The 22,467-nt window shown below is 37.8% G+C and overlaps 1 protein-coding gene across 1 annotated transcript in view; it reads left to right on the top strand.

The window, feature by feature from the left end:
• Nucleotides 1-22,467, top strand: part of FBN2 (fibrillin 2) — a 260,207-nt gene that overhangs the window by 158,467 nt on the left and 79,273 nt on the right. The window contains exons 17-25 of the mRNA XM_043586875.1: nucleotides 548-601; nucleotides 2,204-2,329; nucleotides 5,036-5,161; nucleotides 10,763-10,882; nucleotides 15,544-15,681; nucleotides 16,275-16,325; nucleotides 16,780-16,905; nucleotides 20,593-20,820; nucleotides 21,352-21,477. Of these exons, the coding sequence (XP_043442810.1) occupies nucleotides 548-601; nucleotides 2,204-2,329; nucleotides 5,036-5,161; nucleotides 10,763-10,882; nucleotides 15,544-15,681; nucleotides 16,275-16,325; nucleotides 16,780-16,905; nucleotides 20,593-20,820; nucleotides 21,352-21,477 (1,095 nt within the window). The remainder of the gene's footprint in view (nucleotides 1-547; nucleotides 602-2,203; nucleotides 2,330-5,035; nucleotides 5,162-10,762; nucleotides 10,883-15,543; nucleotides 15,682-16,274; nucleotides 16,326-16,779; nucleotides 16,906-20,592; nucleotides 20,821-21,351; nucleotides 21,478-22,467) is intronic.

The raw sequence follows: 22,467 nt of genomic DNA, 5'->3' as shown, positions 1-22,467 counted from the left end.
GGAGCACGGCATAACGTATCAGATTGTCCAGTCACAATGTATTACGGCTGAAACTAATGTAATATCGTGTGTTAACCACACTTAAATAAAATGTCTGTTTCATTTGTAATATTGGGAGAATTAAATAAACTATTAGAAAATGCTGGAATACCAGGCACATGGTAAATGCTGGTATGTAAGTATTGCTGTTATATAAGTATTCTCTATAATTATTTTGTTACTGAGAGAAAAAGAGTTAAAAAGCATTCTCTACAATCTATTTTGGATTTTTTTTAAGTTTCCAAATGTGGAATATATTTGTAACATTTATCGTTATATTAACTATATTCAGGGTGATAATCACAAGTGAGTTTTATTTTTTTATGCTCATCCATGATTTTGGAATTGTCAAAGTAATTATGTGCTGGAAAATAGTAACTATTTTTTTCATTTTAAAAATTATTACCAGTGATTTTTCTTCATGATAGTTTTGGAGTGATGTAAGTGACTTGTATACAGAGAGATAGTGTTTAGAGTTTTTCATTTCTGTATTTTTTTTATCTTCCAGCTGAATTCCATGGTCTTTGTAGTAGTGGAGTAGGTATCACTGTGGATGGAAGAGGTAACTCTATTCTATATTCAGTCTTACAGTAATTATGAAATTAGTAGCTTTATGATTATAACATGAGTTGTGAGAGTATTTCATAAAACATCAGTGTGAAATAATAAGATAAATTATCTCCTAGAATAGTGGTTATAAGCTAGATATATTAAATGTATGTAGATGCCACATTCATAGTAGGTAAATATGTAACTTTTAAATACACGTTGAAAATGTCTCTAGCAAACTAGACCTGTAATTTTGTGGGTACCATTGCTTAAGAAGAGGCTAAAGTTGGTATTTAGGTTTAGAAAAAGTGAGTCCGTTTAAAGAGAAAATATTAAATAGGGGTGCTGACATGATTTTAAAAAATCCTTAAGAGATACTTGATATGGATCAAGTTTGGGATTTACTACCCTAAAAATGAAGATTATTTGTGCCTAAGAATACTGAAACTTACTAAATTTAAATAAGAAATTCATTCACATTTTCTTATTTTAAACAGCAATATGATTAACAAAATGCCACCATGAAATATTGAATATTAAATAAATTTGTTTACAACTTTAAAGTTCTTTTATACATGTATAGTATACACATACAGTTTCTTATGTGTTTTTTTTTTAAGAAAACTGTAGGGTATTGTTAATTTTCACTGTATATATGTATGTATGTATGTGTGTATGTATGTATGTATTTCTTCTCCTTTTGTGTTTGAGAAGATTTTAGACACATTTTAGATCAGTTGACAGTAATACTGCATCTTTGCCATGAACACCAGAAACCACAGTAAAGAAACCAACTTGTATAAGGATGTTTGTCCCAAAAAATAAAATGAAAAAGCTAACATTTCTGGGGTATGTTAAGGTCTTCCACATTCTGGAAAACAATTGTTAAGATTAAAATTTGAGCATCATTACCAAAATTTGATACTATGTCCATTTTTTTAATCCCCTCTCAATATGGTCTCTGCAACAGAGCCAGCCACTTGTTCCAAGTACTGGGTTGCTCAGACGAGCACGTCATTCTTCAGGTCTTGCCCACGGCCAACAGAGTACTCACTGTTGATGGCTTCTTATAAAACATTGGGTTCTCAAGCATCCATCTTTGAACTGTCCTCTCCATTAATTTCAACTTGTCAACAATGAGAAACATTTATTAAGTATCATATTACTTAGTTGATTGTAAAAAAATGATAATAAAATAGAAATATTCCATGCCTTTGGGGACCATAAAATTATATAAGTCACCCTAATAAATGGTTGTCCTTTAATTAGATGGTCATAATACCTATCGAGTTAAGTTTTCCTTTGGATTTTAAGCCAACAGCCTGTAAATTTCTTTATTAATTTTATCATAAATGCAGGCACATTACGTGGTTTATTCCTTTGAATTTCTGCCAGTTCCCTTCATTTTTCTTTTAACTTACCAGGGAATTGTCCTGTATCCCTTAATTTCAGTCTCTTATTCCTTATTTTCATTTTCTTTCCCCTTGTGAAAGCCAGGCAAATTGTGGGTTTGCGGAGTTAAACACTTTATATGTTGAGTGATCTTTATTAGGCCAACATATGTCAACAAACAATGCAATATCTGTGAGCATTAAACTTTCAACATTTAATGCAGATATCAATGAATGTGCTTTGGATCCCGATATATGTGCCAATGGAATTTGTGAAAATTTACGTGGTAGTTACCGTTGTAATTGCAACAGTGGCTACGAGCCAGATGCGTCTGGAAGAAACTGTATTGGTAAGTTGCTGTATTTATACGAGAACTTTTTGTATAGTTTCATTTCATGGATTATAAGAGAAATTGAAATACAAATAAGTGAATAAAACTGCAGATCTTACAGTTTCTCTTTCCTTCTTATAGAGAGAAATAAAGCTATTGGAATCCACCCAATTCTGTTACAAAATAACAAACTTTTTAGTGGCAGAACTTAGTATTTAAATCATTCTGTTCCCAAGTGAATAGATATGTACTCCATTATTGTCTTGTATTTCTGCATATATCTAAATGGTGCAGTTTTTTTTTTCCACTAAGAAAGGGACTTCAGAGTTAACAAGGCAGTTAAGTTAAGAAAATGAACTGTTACAGGTTTAGAAAACTTTGACTTACAAGGAAGCAACTAGTTGCTACAACCTATCCAAACATAGGTGTTTCTTTATGTAATTTATAAGAGAAGGTTTATAAAAACTCAGGTACCTAGTTCATCTATTCGAGAATTTGTGAAGAATTTAGGTTTTCTTATAGAGCACTGAGTCCATTTTTATAAAGCGAATGCTGTCAGTTCATCATTATACATAATAATGGTTACACCTAATCACTGATGACTCTTAAAACCAAGTTTTGATGATTATGATTAGGAAAAAAATATTTTTCAGCCCTTATGGCACTGAATTTCATTATTGAATATATTCATTTGATCTTGAGTTGAAGACATATGTACAGATAGATGTGTAAGTCTGTATTAAATATCATATGCTTATAATGGATTTTGACACTCATGAGGAAGGGCACCAGCCAAAGATTATTGAACATTTATAAAAACATGTAAACCTACTACCTGATATTCACCAGAAGAAAAGTTGCTGCCAGCATAACTGCTGAACACAGTTGAGCACAGGGGCACGCTACTGGAAACAGGGAGATTCAGTGAGCATTTGTACCCTAAACATGTTTCATGGCACTACTTGACTCTTTAAAGTAAGAATATGCATAATTTTGATAAAAGTTAGAACTACATTTTAAAATTAAAATGAGGCCAGATTTTAGTTTTAGTTGGCTAGGGTTGCTGTAAAAAAAACAAAAAACAAAAAAACCTACAAAGTTGGAGTTGCTTCAAGCAAGAGAAATTTATTGTCTCACAATTTGGGAAGTCAGAAATCCAAAATCAAGGTATTCAGAGGGCTATGCTCTCTCTAATGGCTCCAGGACAGGATCTTTCCTTTGCTCTTCTAGCTTCGGGTGTTTGCCTGCAATCTTGATATTCCTTGACCTGCAGTTGCATCACTCTGGTCATATGTACATCTTTTCCGTGTCTTTTCACTTCATCTTCCTGCTCTGTTTCACATCATTTCCCCTTTTTTATGGACAGTGGCCATATTGGATTACATCCTACCCTAAGGATCTCACTTTAGCTTAATTACTTCTATAACATTCCTTTTCCCAAATAAGGTCACATACTGGCTTCAACCTAAGTTTTTTTGAGAAACACATTTTAAGCCAAAGCATGGAATGGTAGGTAAATAATTAGTGATGCAGCAAGCTGACACCATCATTGGGAAGTGTATGGAACTGCTTAAAATACAGTGTTCCCAAGTCAGAATGGGAGCAAAAACATAACATCCAAACGAAAAAAGATCAGATAAGACACAAAAAATAATATTTATCAGTGCTGATAGAAGTACAGCAAATATTTTTCCAATATCTGTTTTCCAAATTTTTACAACAGTATACCATATATATCGTTTGGTAAGGTACAATTGTTATTTGTGAGACTAAAAATATAACTGTAGGTTAAAGGAACTATGCTCCCCACACTTCATTTTTTATTTCTTTCTGTTATTAACTACATTTGCAAAAATGAGCACGGACATGAAGATAAAACTCAGTGTGAGCTTCTTAAACCTGAGCATTACATAATATTTTCTAGGCTGTTGTAGACTTCTAACAGAATATACAAAATAGATCATTAATTCCCCATAAATAATGAATTGTGTCTGAAGTAAAAACCTAATGGAAAAAGAGTAGTAAGCACCTTTTGTTTAGTGCCATTTAACGCATTTTGATTAGAATTTTAATTTAAAAAAACTTTTTAAAATCATCTCTTGTTTTTATTATATATAAACAAGTATATAGGTGAGTGAGTAATCTTTTGATGTATTTCATTGGTGCTTTCAAATATATAGTGTGTGTGTGTATGTGTGTGTGTGTGTGTGTGTGTTCATTCAGGGACTTAAGAACATTTTCAAAATAGGCACCAGTATAAGAATGTTCTTGTACAAGTAAAACCGAATATATTTTGCTTAGGATCAAGGAATGTACTGTGGGCACAGAGACTAAGTCTTTTTGGCGGGGTGGGTGCGGGGCAGTGAGATAGGCAAAGGGGATTAAATGAAGTGTCCACTTCCAGTTGTAAAATAAATAAGTCGCAGGGATAAAAAGTACAGCACAGGGAATATGGTCAATAATATTGTAAAAAAATTGTAATTACTCTTACCATGGGGAGCATTGCATGATATATATAAATATCGAATCACTATATTGTAAACCTGAAACTAATACAATATTGCATGTCAACTGTACTTCACTTAAAAATATATTAACTTTTTAAAAGGAGAGATGAAATCAAGGAGGGGATGAGGAAAAATAAAAATAAAAATAAAACTTTATTGGTCATCGGATTGTTCATTTCAACATGTGTTTCTCCTGTCTTTGAATGGCGGTTTTCAGACATTGATGAGTGCTTGGTAAACAGACTGCTCTGTGACAATGGCCTGTGCAGAAACACGCCTGGAAGTTACAGTTGCACGTGCCCACCTGGGTATGTGTTCAGAACGGAGACAGAGACATGTGAAGGTAAGAGATGTCTTGCTTGCCTAGTTGTGAAGCGTAAGTACCTAGATGGCCATCGATGTTTGTCAAGTACATTGATGAAAAAAGATAGTGAACAGAGTATTGTTTGAATGTTTTTAAAATTCAATGATCTCCTTCAGCCTCATCTATCAATTTTGAGAAATCACCTGTACTGGGGTGTCTGGCTGGCTCATTTGGTAGAGCATCTGACTCTTAATCTCAGGGTCATCTGACTCTTAATTTCAGCCCCAGGGTTGGTATAGAGATTACTTACGTAAATAAATATACCTTAAAAAAATAAAGAAGGAGCGCCTGGGTGGCTCAGTTGGATAAATGTCTGACTTCAGCTCAGGTCATGAGATCCCAGTTCTGGGTTCCAGCCCCACGTCGGGCCCTATGCTGACAGCTCAGTGCCTGGAGCCTGCTTCAAATTCTGTGTCTCCTTCTTTCTATGCCCCTCCCCCACTCACGCTCTGTCTCTTTCTGTCAAGAATAAATAAATGTAAAATAAAAAAAAATTAAAAAAAAAAAAAGAAGAAATAGTATGTACCTAACCCAGTTTATAAACCCATCAGTTTTGTTCCATTCAGGTAAAATATCAACAAACATTTTGAAATTTGGGTTGGGGGGGGTAGTGAAAGGAGCCAGTTTGTTTTACTTGCTGAAATTAAATGTCAGATTTTTTTTTTGTTTTCTTTTCTCTTTTTTTTTTTTTTTTTTAAATTTTTTTTTTCAACGTTTTTATTTATTTTTGGGACAGAGAGAGACACAGCATGAACGGGGGAGGGGCAGAGAGAGAGGGAGACTCAGAATCGGAAACAGGCTCCAGGCTCTGAGCCATCAGCCCAGAGCCCGACGCGGGGCTCGAACTCACGGAATGCAAGATCGTGACCTGACCTGGCTGAAGTCGGACGCTTAACCGACTGCGCCACCCAGGCGCCCCCTTTTCTCTTTTTAAAAACTGTCATATACTAGCCTCGGGGAAACCTGGCACGTAATGTCAGAGTCAGCCCTGAGGCACTTTCTCTATGGATTGATTGATACACCTCAGAGATTGGCCCAGAAAATATTTGGGGCCTGAGTAAAAATGGTCACCATAAATAAATGTATAGTCTAAGGAAATTGTCCTTGCCATTTGATGATTTAAAAGTTACCATTTAGGTTTATTGATAGTAAATCACTGGTTAAAAACTTCTTTCTTTTAACCACATTTTTGTATATATAGTGGATGCTGTGTGAATTATTTACATGACAAAGGGCCTCATTTTCAGTGAGATACCAGCTAAGCAAGCAGGGCATTCAATTATGATTTTGTTTCTTTATCTAAGTCCTGTGTATTTCTGAATAATCCATTGTCTGACTCCTAGTCATTGTTCTTTTTAAGTCTTCCTGGGGAGTGTGGGGGCGGTGGGAGGGGGCACCTATACAAGTGTCCTCTGAAGGTCTCAAATCCAGAAACTGCTGCCAAAGTTACTTAAAAAAAGATTCCATCTTTAATTATTTTGAATAGACCTTTCCTTTTCTGTTGAAATAGTTCTTTTTTTGGCGACTCCATAGCCAAGAAAACAGCAGTAGTAATATGATGCAAAAAGATGTTACCATTCTCTCTTCTTATTGTTTCATTTCAAAGCATTCTTGTGAACTGAAACAAGTTAGGGCTTGAACAAGATGCCAGAACACAAGTGACTCAGCTGAAGTCAATGAAATGCAATTACAAAGTGCAATTCTAAGTTTGGATTGAGTTGGAGGGACCATGGAAAAATACCAATAAGCCTGAAGAAAACAACAACAACAACAAAACAATAAGAAAAAAACCCCTAAGTATAAAAGGCAGTTTCTCTAAACTCAGTCCTGATACCTGTCCCCCTACTGCCCCCACCTCTTGCAGGGGCTCCTCAAAGAGCAACACTTCTTTCTTTCAATCCTAAAGTACTTGAAGATTCATCTTGTCCATAGTTGAGCAGAAACGATAGAAAAGCTGTCTTTTTTTTTTTTAATGTTTATTTCTGAGAGAGACAGAGTGTGAGCAGAGGAGGGGCAGAGAGTGAGGGAGACGCTGAATCTGAAGAAGGCTCCAGGCTCTGAGCTGTTGGCAGAGAGACTGACACAGGACTCGAACCCTTGAACCATGAGATCATAACCTGAACCGAAGTGGGATGCTTAGCTGACTGAGCCCCCCAGATGCTGCTGAAAAGCTGTCTTTTTTAAGTAGCTCAGGTGTCACCAATGTATTCAGCTAGAGTGTTTCCTATATTATCCTTCAGAATTGCTCTGAGAAACATACTCTGTAAAAAAAAATACTCTAGCCATATTTCCTCTATAGGTTTTTTTTTTTTTTGAGGCAGCAAGAAGGGATTTCAAGAGTTGTAATGTTTTATTTTGTTTTGTTTTTTTCTTTATTCCCAACTTTCTGCATTTCCTTCCCATTGTGCTTGATCAGTTTTATCTTTTGTGTTTGTGAGGATGAGCTTCTCTTAAGGGTCAGGAAACTCTGAAAGCATGTCAGCTTAGGATACCTTCTTGGTTTCACGGGGAAGCTGATGAACTAGTTTCCCTGCCCAGTCAAAATACCCTTTAGTCCTGTCTTGAGAGAGGCACATAATGGGGAACAAGGTGGATGGTGTCTTTGAATCAGTTTGGTCCCAGTTGTGTTTGTACACTGAATTGTCAGTGATTTTTATAGCATTTTCCCACCATTGTAACAAGTAAGATGGAAGTGAAGGGTACTAACGCATAAATAAAAGGCAGGGTCTCACCTGCCTGCAGGAACAATTGAAGCGTAGGAGCAAATGGTGTTTAAGCAAATGGTTGGATGATTATATAAATATGAGGGACATTGGGACCAAATCAGGCAACAGTGTTAGAATGAGTGCTCTTTACTTTTGTCCAAAGGATAATTGTTCATGATAAATCTAAGCCTTTTCTTTAATATGAAATATATTTCGTATCTGTCATTCATAAGAACGAAGCTCATGTTATGTAAATAGAAGAGAAATGATAGAGAAATATTTTGGCTCTAGCCTGATGGCATTTGTGGAAATAAAAATGATTTATTGTGAGAAGCCTAACCAAATAGCTTATTTCTCACTTTCTTCCCACTGTTAAGTCATTTGCATTTTATTAAGTGTTTAAAAAAAAAAAGATTTGAAGGCCACGATTGTCTTTTTCCCTTGGGTCTTCTCATTTCTGCCATTGCATTCACATAGTAAATGTGTCTGCCTGAAGCATTTCTCCTTATTCTGTCCTTTTTAAACTAATTTCCAAAGACTAGGCTGGGAATTATTAGCAGATTTAGTGGAGACTCCAGCTTTCTCTGTATATATTTACTATAGTCACTAATTTTGCTTGTCGTTCATGTTTTCAACAGGCTATTTTAAATATATAATAAATAGCAGTAATAATAAAGTTCCGCTGATAGTTCAGACTAAAGTTTCAAAAAATTTATTTTACTTTTTTTGTTTGAGCTCCACAAGTCTGTGAAAGTTAACATTTTTACAGCAAGCACTGTGGTTTAGATTGTGTTTCCAGTGACATAACTAGTTAAATGTAAACCAGATGTGCTTTGAAGTTTATTTCCAGGAATGTACAGTGAACTGTTTCAATTCCTGGTTCCATGACATTTGTAACATAAAAACATTGTATTTAAAGAAAAATTAAACCATTGATATTTGTAGCTGTCATTGTGTGTGTTTATAGTTTGGGAGTTCATAATTGCTTAATTTAGAATAGGGATTTCAAAATATATGATAATTGTCATTTTGCTTTTTTTAGGAGCTTCTTACAAATGAAATTCATAGGTGAATTATATATAGTTTGTCCTCAGATTAGTTATCTGCTTCTTTTTTTGACTATCTGGTTCCCTCTTCCCGTTGTGTTTTTACTAAAAGAATTGCAGTACTCTGGAATAGATGCTTTCATTTTAAATCTGTGCAATATTTACAAAACCCGCTCTTGTATTTTTCTTTTAAGAGGATTTCTTGATACAAACAAACTGATTAAAAACAAAAAAAGATGCATTCATATTTCCTCAATTTCTACTTCAAGAATTAAATTAGTACCTAAGTACTTCCTTAGTAATTTTGAAGTAGCAAAGAGGGTATATACCTGTTTTCCACGTTGATTTTTAAATTTGTGTTTCAAGTCCATAGACTTGCGAGTCAACAGTGAGCCCTGGCTTTTCAGGAGCAATTTAATTTATATTTGACTTGGGCATTCAAGAGCAAGCATTGCAGTCGTTTGGTTATTTTTATGTTTTCCTCAACATAGTATTTTTTATTTAATTCAAAGAGGTGTTGGGACGCCTGGGTGGCTCAGTCGGTTGGGCGTCCGACTTCGGCTCAGGTCATGATCTCACGGTCATGAGTTCAAGCCCCACATCGGGCTCTGTGCTGACAGCTCAGAGCCTGGAGCCTGTTTCGGATTCTGTGTCTCCCTCTCTCTCTGCACCTCCCCTGCTCATGCTCTGTCTCTCTCTGTCTCAAAAATAAATAAAAACATTAAAAAAAAAAAAAAAAAGAAAAAGGTGTTTAGGGAAAAAAAAAAAGTACCCTGGTGAGCTCAGAAATGCTTGTGGCCAACAACAACAAAAAATGCCTTGGGGTGTGCTGACCTGTTTCACATAATTAACCAAGTACAAAAAAAAAAAAAAATCTGTATCCTTTCTTTAAATTGAATGGTTGAGTTTATACTGGGAGTCAGTTTTGGGTATTGTTTCTAGTACTTGGACTGAAGCTTGTATTTATTTGTAATTAACTCCCGTTAAACTAATTTTATTGGCTTGACAATTGCTTTAGTTACCACTTGAGAACATGGGTGTGCTTGTTTACTTATGACAGTCAGTAAGGATTGTGTGGATTATGCTATCTGAGTTGATTAACGATTCAAAGCAGATTAATGACAGCAAAGGTGTGTTTTAAGCAATTAAAAGTTCTCTTTTTTTTATTTTACCAAAATCAGTTTTGTTTTGTTTTGGTTTTGATTTTTTTAAAGTTTGTGCACCAAACGTGTAAATGTAAACAGCCTAAAGAGAGAGGCAGGTAGATGAAGACTGAAAGAGAATACTCTACTCAGAATTAAAGTTTCATCCCTCGTTTCCTGAGTTTTTTCCAGGAGTTTGGAATGAAAGGCAGCATTGTGATATATTGTCTCTAACACAGGCTTTTTTAATTCTTCTAAAACCTCCCAGAGCCACAAATGACAGAAACAGTCAACCTTTGTTTGTGCCCAGCATATTGTACCCAGGAATATGGTTGTTTTCCATCCATTCAGAATTGAGATTTCCCACAGGACAGTTCTGTCTTATTGTGGGGGAAATCAATCCCAATTTGTGCAAAGTGGTAGTGAAAGAGTGGCAAGTAACGTACTAAATCCTTTCACAATACTGGGCTGATTCCTGTAGTCCTACTGAGCCCCTAGTCCTGTCTGCGTGTATCCATGCTATAAAATTCATGTCTCCGTTCCCCATTCACTTTATGCCTCCTAGATCCATATTAAAATTGCAACAGCCAAGTTTACCAGACATTCTGGCATAGCATGGCTTGTTGGAATAATATTTTCCAGAAACACATGGCAGTTCTAACAGAATCTTTTCCTCCTGGATTGTAGATATAAATGAATGTGAAAGCAACCCATGTGTCAATGGGGCCTGCAGGAACAACCTTGGATCTTTCAATTGTGAATGTTCTCCTGGCAGCAAACTCAGCTCAACAGGATTGATCTGTATTGGTAAGATTCATACACAGGGCTGGTGTTTCAGCTTCACTGCCAACATAAGTAGAGACCGCAGGCTTTACTGTGGATGAAAACGGAACATGATTACAGGAAGCTAGTAATTAGGAGTTTCTTGAGTTGTTTGCTCTCATTATCAGGGTCGGAGTAAAACATGATAGCCTAAGCGGGCGGGCTTCTGAATTTTGTTAGCTTCTAAGAAGTGTTCCTGTCACATGAGTAGATACATTATGCTGTAGATCATGAGCATTTGCATACCACACACAGATTTATGTTTGCTACCCTAGAATGCCTTAGGAACCGAGGCAATCAAATCCCTGCTGCATACTTTTTATAACACGATTCAGAACAATAATGTGATAGAATTTGGTCTCAGTTAATAGGACAAGAATTGGAGGCCTTTAAACAAATAGAGGGAAGTTACTATTTTTTCATTTCCCCCATCAATCGTAAATGTATAGGCCCAAGGAAGGAAAGATAACGTTTCCCGCTGTTGGAAATTTAAGGAGAAAGATGCTGAAACTTCCAAACTGGTATCTTTTTATAGGTCTCAAAACATTTAAGGTCAGTTTGTGATAATGATGGTAGGATGTACTTAAAACAAGATAGTCTGATCTGTTATTGCAAGAAGCAATTCAGCACATGTAATAGGGAAAACTGTCTCACTGTCTGTGGCCCCGTCGGCCAGACATAGGACAGTTCTCAGGGTTAGCTAGTATTCACTTTTAAAGTAAACTAAATATATATATTTCCAGATCGGAAGGTATTTTAGTTTTGCACAGTGCCAAGTAATTTGTCAGTTTTTGTTATCTAGCCAGCATGAATTTTCAGTTGAATGTTTGTGAAAGACAATGGTATTTTCAGTATTATGTCTGATGCTTATACCATTGAGCTGGATGTTAGAATACCTGTTTGTTACATGAAGAAAAAAGACCTAGTCCAAAATTATCAATGAAAACCTTCCCTTTGGAAACGCCAGCTCTTCAGCTCCCCGTGAGGTACAGCTGGTGAAATTTGAGCCTTGCTCGCTTTCCATATTAGGAAACAGACTGCCATCTGCCTGGGGCACTACTTTTTTTCTTAAAGAATTCCTTTGGGGGAGGGGTGGAGTCGGATCCCGGAAAGGCAGAAATATTTTTGCTAGGCCACAGTTGCCAGCTGAAATGGAGTCATTTTATTGTGCAAAGGAAATGAAGTCTGCATTAATTAATGTCAATTAATTGTCAGTTAATGTGGATTAATTAATGTCGCAGAAAACTAAACCTGTATGCCACTTGGGCATCAAAAGTACCTTAGTTTTTGCTTCATTGTAAAGACTTCTCTTATTTTGGCCTTTTCCCTTTCTATTTATTAATGAAAAAGGAACAAAGACTTTTTACTCCCGAGTCATTATGTTGGACACTAAACACCACCATATTTTTCTCAGCTGGTGTGTTGGGAGTTTTTACGGGACGTGATCAAACTTGAATATCCCAGCCTAGGGCTGCTCGCAAAGAAATTTACTTAATATTTTTAAATTTTAGACATAATTTTATCTGTTTTTTTTTATTGAAAACAGAATTCTAGCTTTAAACTGGAAATAGGTTGTAAAACATACATAGAAAAAAATAGGAAAATTTGTAATAGGACAGACAGTGTCTCTAATCAGTGCTCAGTCTGCACACCGCTTTTTCATTACAGCCAAATGTCTCTATTTAGAACTGAATAAAAATTCCCTGATACGATTACTAATTTAAAATTAAGTTAGAGCATATAGAAACTGGTGAGATACTTAGAATGTTGAGAGATTTAGAGTATATTCTGCAGACTCCCTAAGTGTAAATTAATCATAAACTGTTCCGTAAACTGCTTGAAAAGACCATTCATTGTATTCTGGTTGAAAATGATTCAGTGTAATAGAACAATACATTTGATTAATCTTTCCTGGATGACACTGCTCAGCCATGGGATGACTCTTTGTGATCCAGACCAATTTCTCTCATCGTTGGCTTATGTCTGTGTGCTGTCCTCAGTGACATGGACATGACAATGACAAGAGCAGTGGTCTCCCTGGTAACAAGTGATCCTTGCTTCTTTCTTATCTTTACTTGTTAGCAGTGCTCTTCTCTCACCCCTTCTCAAGAAGTTTTCGATTTTTGGCCTTCTCTTCTCCTTTCACTTTTCTGACCCCTTTTTCTCAGTTCCCTGTGTCTTCTGTGTCCTCCTGACCTCCAGCTTAAAGTGTCACCCTGGTCAGTCCTTGGACCTCCTGGCTTCTCTGTCTACACTCACACTTAAATGGCTTCTACATTGACCCTCACATGTTCGTCTCCTTCCTCAACCTCCCCACTAATTCCAGACTTATATTTCCAACTGTCTGCACGCTGTCTCCATTTGGATGTCCGATAGATGCTTCAAACTTAACATGGCCAAAACGGAATTGCTGTCTTTTGGCTTGGACCTGTGTCTCCCAGAATGACTTCTGTCTCGGCAAATGGCAGTTCCATTTTGCCAATCAGCAGCCCGCAAAACCTTGGAGTCATCTTTATGCCTTTCTTTGAAACACCCATTGAATCCATCAGCAAATCCTGTTGATTATATTTGACTTTTATCCATATTCCAACCTTTTCTCAGCACTACCTACCACCAGCAACCCACTCATCCAAGCCCGTATTATTTCTCTTCTTGATTATTACTGTAGCCTCTATCTTATCTTTGTCTTCTCATTATCTGCCACCCTACAGTCTTTCCTTAGAGTTGACCTTGTAGGTCAGGTCTTCCCTCACGACCTTTGTTAATATAACAGTCTTCTTCCAACGTACACCCTCAAGACTGCTTCTCCTGCTTTATTTTTTTCAGAGTTCTCACCCAGCCCCTACCCACACAACTACATAACTACATCTGATGTGTGTATGTGTGTATATCTATACACACACACACAAAAACAATCAGAGCAAGAGAGATGTATCTGTATGTTTGGATATGTGTATCAGTGGATTTTGTGACTTTTGAGTGCTGATACCATGCCAGCCAAAAGAAACATGGTGTTACAAAGTGAAGGCTCTGAAATCAGACTGTGTGCGGCTTTGAGTTGTGATGTGGACACTGTACCACCCGGGTGACCTTGTGGTAAACTAGCTGACCTCTGCGGGCCTCAGTTTTCTCCTCTGCAAATAGTAGCTACCTCAGAGGCTATTTTCACGTGTAAATAAATGAAGACGGGAAAAGCCCTATAAAAAGCCATTCATTTGAGACCTGATACAGTCTGATGAGAAAGTCTTTTTTCATTTGCACACAGTTTTCCACCCAAACTGAATCTGGCAACAAAGAAAGGCACCCCATCCCTTTGTGTGTTACTTACTTTGTTTTCACTTCTCGCCCTGAAGCCTTGGGCAACAGGGCACTTATTCCTACCTTGCTTGCGTTCAGTCGGGACTCAGAAACCACAGGGGCTTCCGAACCTGCAATTTTACTGTAATTCTCTTTCGCTGTCTCCCATTATGCTTTATTTGTATTGTTGTACTTAGCAGTAAAGCTTTACCCGTATTATTAAATGAATTTTAAGGTACATACCATGGGAATATACTTTTTTCTTTATTGTTCTCCGAGGCTGTGTGCCGCAGTAGGCTGTTAAGTTTCTGTCAGACTGTAGTACTCACCTAAGGAGTTTGTCAACTCCTCAGGCTCCTAGGCCGCACACCTGCAGACTTGTGAATCCACATTTGAACAAGAGCCTTGGCAGTGTCACGCACCCTGAACTGAGAGCCGCAGTGCTGTAAGGAAGGCTTCGTGTAGGATTTATTTTACCCAACTCCTATTTGCCCCATCAACTTTGCTGGATTCCTTGTCACCATTACAAAATCAGCTATTCAGCAGTCACGTAAGGAAGATCCTCAGTTACATGTGATATAGAGACAGACTAAAAAGTAAGAGTAGTTACCGCTAGACGGTTGGGTACACGTCCTTTTTATATGGTCCCTTCTCTTTCTTCAGATAGTTGGCCATCAGCATGCATTCTTCTTTGAAGGAGAGTTAAAGCTACATATATGGTATGTCTAGGCAAATGCCTGAAAGAAAAATCCATCAGGTATTAGCCCTGATGTGTCTTAGTGGTAGTGTTATGGGTGATGTTTCTTTTCTTCTTTATCTTGTAATTTTTTAATCAATTATTCATCAAATCATTATCTTCAGTTAGAGAAAAACTGGTGTCTCTGATCTAGAACATAAATTGTGTGTGGTTTGTTTGGTGGGGGATTACAAGAGAAGGAAATCATTTAAGGAATTTTATTTGGTAAAATCTTAAATATCAGAGCATTTATCATAAGAGATAAATCTTGTGAGTGTTTTTCACACAAGTAATGATCTTAGCGTGGTAATGCACTGTGTTTGTAAATACCAGCATAAAATCTTAGACAGCAGTGGCCGCTTGTGGAGTATCACTAGATTTCATTATAAAAATTATCATACCTTATGAGATGTACATGGTATAATACTGGGCTTACGTGTAATATAGTATATTTAAAATACATGTACACATAAATAGGTTTGAAACATACGCAGTGAAACGTTTTTAAAATAATGCTCTTGTTGAATACTGTAAAAATTGCCTATGTCGTTTATAACTGCATTGCATTGTCTTCAGAGATGAGAGCTCCCCATTCCTTCCTGTTCCTTTTCAGACAGCCTGAAAGGGACGTGTTGGCTCAACATCCAAGACAACCGCTGTGAGGTGAACATTAATGGAGCCACTCTGAAATCCGAATGCTGTGCCACGCTTGGAGCTGCCTGGGGCAGCCCCTGTGAACGGTGTGAACTAGGTAGGGGGCCGTCCAGGGCTCTTTCTGGGCTTGTCACAGGAGCTTCTCCTTCACATAGCCAGATACCTGTCTCACTATGTATTTCCATAGTGAGGAAGACCGTAAGATCACGACCCTTTTCTGTTATATCTTTTCTGTTGAAATTCGTTCACTTGTTGAAATAGGTACTTGGTTTATCCCTTGACTGTAAGCAGACCTTCTGAGCACCCTCGACAAGGAAGGGAACTAGCTGGAATCTAGCTGCTCGGTGACTGTCAGTATCCTTCAGGATCCGTGTCTGCATGTGCCCAAGTAGAAGATGGCGTCTCTTTGCCTTACATCTTTTTACTTGTCTATTTGTAATTTAGCTGAGGATGTAAAAGCAAGACTGAACTGTAGGAAAACTGTCAGAATCTCAGTGTGGCTCAGCACTGATGGGAATTACCACCGTATGTCACGCATGTTACTGAATTGATCAGAGGGCATCTGGAGCCTTGGCCTCTAAAACCCCAGCTTCTGGTTTTTAGTCAGTTCAACTTAGATTCCATTATACTGTTTCTTGAACTTAAAACACTTATGTTTCCTTTTGTAATGAGGTTCTGTTGTTCTCACAGATACAGCTTGCCCCAGAGGCTTTGCCAGGATTAAAGGTGTTTCTTGTGAAGGTGAGTGTATACTTGGACGATACTGTAAGTGTTTAGAGCAGTATATCACGTTGACGTTCACTTCAGAGATTTATCATTCTTAAAAACCTCAGTACAATAAAAACAATGAATCAACAAATGCTTTGTAATAATACCCTTGGAAAACAGCTTACAGTTCCCCCATTTCTCCTCTTTTATGCTGGTGGGTAAATTTTCATGGGGACACCGTTAGGTGTCAAGGCACAAAACAGCTGGGAAGGGAGTGTGTCTGGGCTGTTTTATGGATGGGCAAGGCCGTGGTCATTTTCACAGCTGGTGCCTAGGAAACCCAGTGGTTGCACTGTGAAATATTTCTGTTCAGGCCAAGTAATAATCCACATTGTGTTGCAGATTGAATCTGCTATATGGGAAGACTACACCTGCTTTTTCTATTTCTAACATCTTTTATCCCTCTGCTTGCTTCATTTCCCTGCAGACGTTAACGAGTGTGAGGTATTTCCTGGCGTTTGTCCAAATGGACGCTGTGTCAATAGCAAAGGATCTTTTCATTGTGAGTGCCCTGAAGGCCTTACGTTGGATGGAACTGGCCGTGTGTGTCTGGGTAAGACTCACATCCTCATGGATTTGATGCATGAAACCAGCGATGAATTTTTCTTATTTCTTGGGCATTGACCAATTCAAAACCATTGAGTCTATAGCTGGAAACAGGACTTAAGTGGGATATTTGGAAGGAAAATCACTAGACGTTATTTTTAAAGTGAGTGTTCAAGGGACATGGTTCCTGTATAATACAGAAAGTTGGAACTGCTCAACAAGTGTTTGGAGTCAACGTTTATCAGGTCATTGAAGTTACACTCTTAGAGAAGACAGTGAGGAAGTCCTGGGTAAGGTTATTGTTTCTTTTTAAAAATATTGCCAGATAGGGCACCTGGGTGGTACACTTGGTTGAGCAACTGACCCTTGATCTTGGCTCAGCTCATAATCTTACGGTTTGTGAGTTCGTCCCACGTCGGGCTCTGCAGGGACTCTCGGAGCATGCTTGGGATTCTCTCTTCCTGTCTCTGCCGCTCCCCCACTTATGCTCGCTCTCTCTCTCTCTCTCTCTCTCAAAATAAATAAACTTAATAAAAAAAAATTGCCTGATCCTAGTCCTTCCTTTACCACCTGAGAGTTTAAATTTTCCTAATGCTTTATTTTCTAAAAATCTAAAATGAGGAAGCTCTTTCTTTCAACATCATTAGTACAGAAATACTTAATTGACCTTATCATTATCAATGTCATTTTGCCTGAATCAGAGTTTGATTAATGAAAAAGAAACTTTTCTTAATCCTGTATTGTATCTAAGCAGTTTTTTATTTAATTATGGCATTTCCCAACATGCTATAGAACAGTAAGTTTTTATTTTCTAAAATAACTTTTTATTCATAGGCTTATAGGTTTATATAAGCTTATATAGGTTTATAGGTTTTTATTTATAGGTTTATATTTGTAATTTAAGCTTGTACACAACGTATGAGCATTGATAGTGTTAGTCAGATATCTTTAAGGTATTTATTTTTATTTATTTTATTTTTTTAATTTTATTTTAGAGAACAAGCAAGTGGGGGAGGGCAAAGGGGGGGGGAAGAGAGAGAGAGAAAGGAACAGAGAATCTTAAGCAGGTCCACACTTAGTGCGGAACCAACGTGGGGCTTGATCTCATGACCTTGGAATCATGACCTGAGCTGAAATCAAGAGGAGGAAGCTCAACTGACTGAGCCACCCAGGTGCCCCTAAGGTATTTAAATGTATCGGTGATTTTTTAAATTAGTAGTAAAAACTGTTTGCACCATCATACAGATTAGTTATTATAATTGACACAGATTTCAAGTTAATTTTAATAGTATATTTAAATTAGGCTACAAAGTATGACTATAAAATCATACAGAACTGGTTAGAAATGATAATATCCAAAGTCGAATAATAAAGGAAAATTCTTTTCAGATTTTTATTGTTAAATTATCTAAGAAAGTATCTTTTGAAGATGCCAAATAACAGTATCCGTATTGGTCGAATGACTAATATATCAAATTGCTTTCAGTAACCAAAGAATTCTATACCTGAAGAGATATATTAGTAATTGTAAATTATCACTCAACAAAGTATGTTCCCAATAATATTATTCAAAATCAAACCTTTTATAATATTCTAAAAGGATGCATTGAAGTCTTCATTCTCGCACTTGGGTTAAATGTTTTTGGCACTACTTAAACTATTCTACAAAAATGCACTGTGGCTCCGGACATGAGGAAGTTTCAAGAAGAGACTAACATTTGAAAATGTAAAATATCCTGAGAACAAAAGTAGAGGAAAACCTCTTTGATAGAAACTGATCTAGGGGCGCCTGGGTGGCGCAGTCGGTTAAGCATCCGACTTCAGCCAGGTCACGATCTCGCGGTCCGTGAGTTCGAGCCCCGCGTCGGGCTCTGGGCTGATGGCTCGGAGCCTGGAGCCTGTTTCTGATTCTGTGTCTCCCTCTCTCTCTGCCCCTCCCCCGTTCATGCTCTGTCTCTCTCTGTCCCAAAAATAAATAAACGTTGAAAAAAAAAATTTAAAAAAAAAAGAAACTGATCTAAATCAGGGTTCCAAATTGGAATACTTTCAGGGGCTAGGCGGGTAACTTCAATGAGTGAGGTGATAATAGGAGTCTTGAGGACCGCTGCAAACTCTAGATAGAGAGCATATACTATCCCAGAGTTTCCAAATGCATATTCTCATTTCTCTGCCAGTCAGTGAAAACATTCCCAGGCCAGATGTGGCCAGTGTACAGTGTTTTGATTCCTGAGGCAGATATTGATATGGATCTGTGTAGCAAAGACACGGGATTACTCTGCCAGCCTCTCCTAACTTTTCACATATTAAGTTCAAATGCTTTTTATTTATTTTATTTTATTTTTTTTAGCTAATCTTGCTTCTTGAGCAAATTACTTCAATGACCTCAGAAACAGTTTGACTCAGTCCATAGTTCTCAGGGTACCTAAATAAAACTTACATATCTTGTTAAGATCCTTACTGCCCTGGCAACAGTATTAGATGGGGTTGGCTGTGACTGAGAACAGCCCCTAGATGCCTGGAGGTCATGAGACTCTATGGATTACTGTTGTATCTCACACTACCAGAGAGCATGGCTTTGGAATTGGTGTTGGTGTGGATATAGAAGTCAGAATCCCCTATTCTGAATACCTATAGTCCGTCTACCAAGTCAAAATGAAAATTTACCACAGTGATTTATTTCTTTAAAAATAGGACTTTGTAATTACCATCCTTGGAAATGTTTGTAACTATAAGCTAAAGGAGGTTGCTAAAGTTTATGGTGCCTTTGCTTGAGCACTTGAAAGACCCAGTATTGACAGGAACTAAAATAGTAAACATATTTATTTCTTTATGTTTATATTTCCATTAGGGATCTCTTATTCTCTGTTAAACAGTTGTGAGGTTTAGGAAAGGATTTGATACCTTGAAATGCCAATATCAAATAAAACATACTATGTGATTAAGGAAAACCTTTTTGATCTCATTATCCATATTTAGCCAAGTATCCATTATCCATATAGCCAAATGTTTGTAGTTTGACCAACAATTCTGTTGACTAATAGATAAATGTGTGATTTACACACCATGCTAATTTATCTTATCTTGTGACTCTTGATTGATCTAAGGACCTGGTATGTTTCAAGATTAAAGGGAAAATTTGACATTTAAGCAAATAATTTGGCCCCTTACTAGGGCAGATTTACATAATGCAGGACAAAAACCATGATGCAAAAGGTAAATTTGACCAGAAAAAAAAAAAAAACTTGAAATGCAAAAATACTTTTTTTCCTTTGTAAAGCTGTTATAGTACTTGTCCCAAATTGGCACATAGATAACGGTTGATCATTTGTTGTTTCTGATTAGGACATGACAGCTGGTCACAAGCCCCTGTAAGCAATTTAGTGAACAAGAAGAGTCTGTCATTCAAATTATCTTATTCTTTCTCAAATGAGCAATACAAAAAAGGGATCATGGGTGATGATATGAAGGAGTCATGTCATAAGGGAACCTTTTCTTCCTGAAAAACCCACCTTTGTTCTCTTTAAATGACTATCTGTTACGAAGTCCATTCCAGGAGGTCAGGGACCCTGTCTCTCATCCATGAGTGTATCTCCAGAGCTTGGCATCATGCCAGGTGCCAAACAAAAACTCAGTTTATGAACCATCGATGAATGTGACACCTTAGTCTCAAACTGTGATTTCATTTGCCATGTAGACATCCGCATGGAGCAGTGTTACTTGAAGTGGGATGAAGATGAGTGTGTCCATCCTGTTCCTGGAAAGTTCCGCATGGATGCCTGCTGCTGTGCAGTTGGCGCAGCTTGGGGCACCGAGTGTGAGGAATGCCCCAAACCTGGCACCAAGGAGTATGAGACCCTGTGCCCCCGGGGGCCCGGCTTTGCCAACAGAGGGGACGTTCTTACGGGGCGGCCATTTTACAAAGGTAACCGTCAGGGTCACGTTGATCTTCCTACACTTGAAGCTCACCTCCCGCATTGTCTCAGAATTGGTTTTGCTTTAAGCATATGATTTGCCACTTCCATTTTCTTTGTTAAACGTGATCTGTGGCCTGCCTTATGGCCCCAGAATATAAATCACCTATATAGGCTGGTATTGAAGTAAAGATGTAAAACATGCCACTAATCTCACATTTCCTACATCTTTGCACATGCACCTCTTCTGTCCTTAGCACAGCCTGACCAGATGGGGCCCTGGTGTAGTGAAATGTTCCCTATCCCCCTTAAACCTTACCAGACAATTGGTCAGAAAGGAAGAGGTCAGAACTCTTCAAATGCAGAATCTTTTTCACTTTTCAAACGTTCTGTGTGGCATCCACGTGATCGCCAAAAATTTTGAGCCCCCTTTTTTTAGTTGGGTACGTTACTTTCCATTGTGATAGATTTTCAGCTTTAACCGGTGAACCCGTTCTTTTAGTACCAGCCGGCTCAACGTTCCTGCTTTGTCCTGCTTTTAGATATCAATGAATGCAAAGCTTTTCCTGGGATGTGCACCTACGGAAAGTGCAGAAATACCATTGGGAGTTTCAAGTGCCGTTGTAACAGTGGCTTTGCTCTGGACGTGGAGGAAAGAAACTGCACAGGTGAGTCTGCTCTTGTGTTGTATTTGGCAAACCCTTGCTCTCTTTCTTTTGCTCGGTTGGAAAGTCCTGCCTTCAAAAGTCCATGTTGTGTTTTTTGTTTTTTTCCCTCTGCTCTTAAGTCATTTCTCCAAACAAGGTCTTGTAAGAGCTACACAGTAAGTAGCATGAAAACGCTATTTTGTCTTACCTCAAGAAAAACATAAAAATTTGATTTTCAGAATAATGAAGACTCAAGACTGTAGCAATCAACAATTATATAAATGATATGTAGTATCTATTTAAAAATGTTAACGTTTTGAATAGAGCTGTTGTAACTTATTTTCCTCATCTTTAAAGAGTTTTCTTAGGGGCGCCTGGGTGGCTCAGTCGGTTGGGCGTCCGACTTCAGCTCAGGTCACGATCTCGCGGTCCGTGAGTTTGAGCCCCGCGTCGGGCTCTGGGCTGATGGCTCGGAGCCTGGAGCCTGTTTCCGATTCTGTGTCTCCCTCTCTCTCTGCCCCTCCTCCGTTCATGCTCTGTCTCTCTCTGTCCCAAAAATAAATAAACGTTAAAAAAAAATTTAAGTAAAGAGTTTTCTTAGTAATTACTATCCAGTCGCCATCCATATCCCTCTTGATATCTGCTCCCTTTAGTTTGAAAAGATGAGAAAATCCAAATTTTTCTATCACATTAAATAAATTATTCCCAACTCTTGAAATAGACGTCCAAAATCTTATTTTCAAAAGCCTCTTTATTCATATTCTCCTGGGAATGTTTCCTTCTCTGCTGTCCTCACCCTTGTCGCTGCTTCATGATCTCCACTGAAACGTGCTTGTGACTCCTTCTTCACTTCGTGTTGCACAAGGTACTGGAGTCCCTAAGTCCCCACCCCACCTAGACCACCCTGGCGCATTTCGCAACTGTCTGCCTCCCTTGCTGCCCAGCTCCTCGCCCGCACATGGTTTTCCTGCTTGGTGCTCAGGTGGCTGGTCTGTGGAGACCTGCCTGTAC

The sequence above is a fragment of the Prionailurus bengalensis genome, chromosome A1 (genome assembly GCF_016509475.1).
Source record: "Prionailurus bengalensis isolate Pbe53 chromosome A1, Fcat_Pben_1.1_paternal_pri, whole genome shotgun sequence".
In the NCBI taxonomy this organism is placed as follows: domain Eukaryota; kingdom Metazoa; phylum Chordata; class Mammalia; order Carnivora; family Felidae; genus Prionailurus; species Prionailurus bengalensis.
The sequence above is the reverse complement of the archived record's forward strand: the minus strand, read 5'-3'. Positions and strand labels throughout refer to the sequence as shown.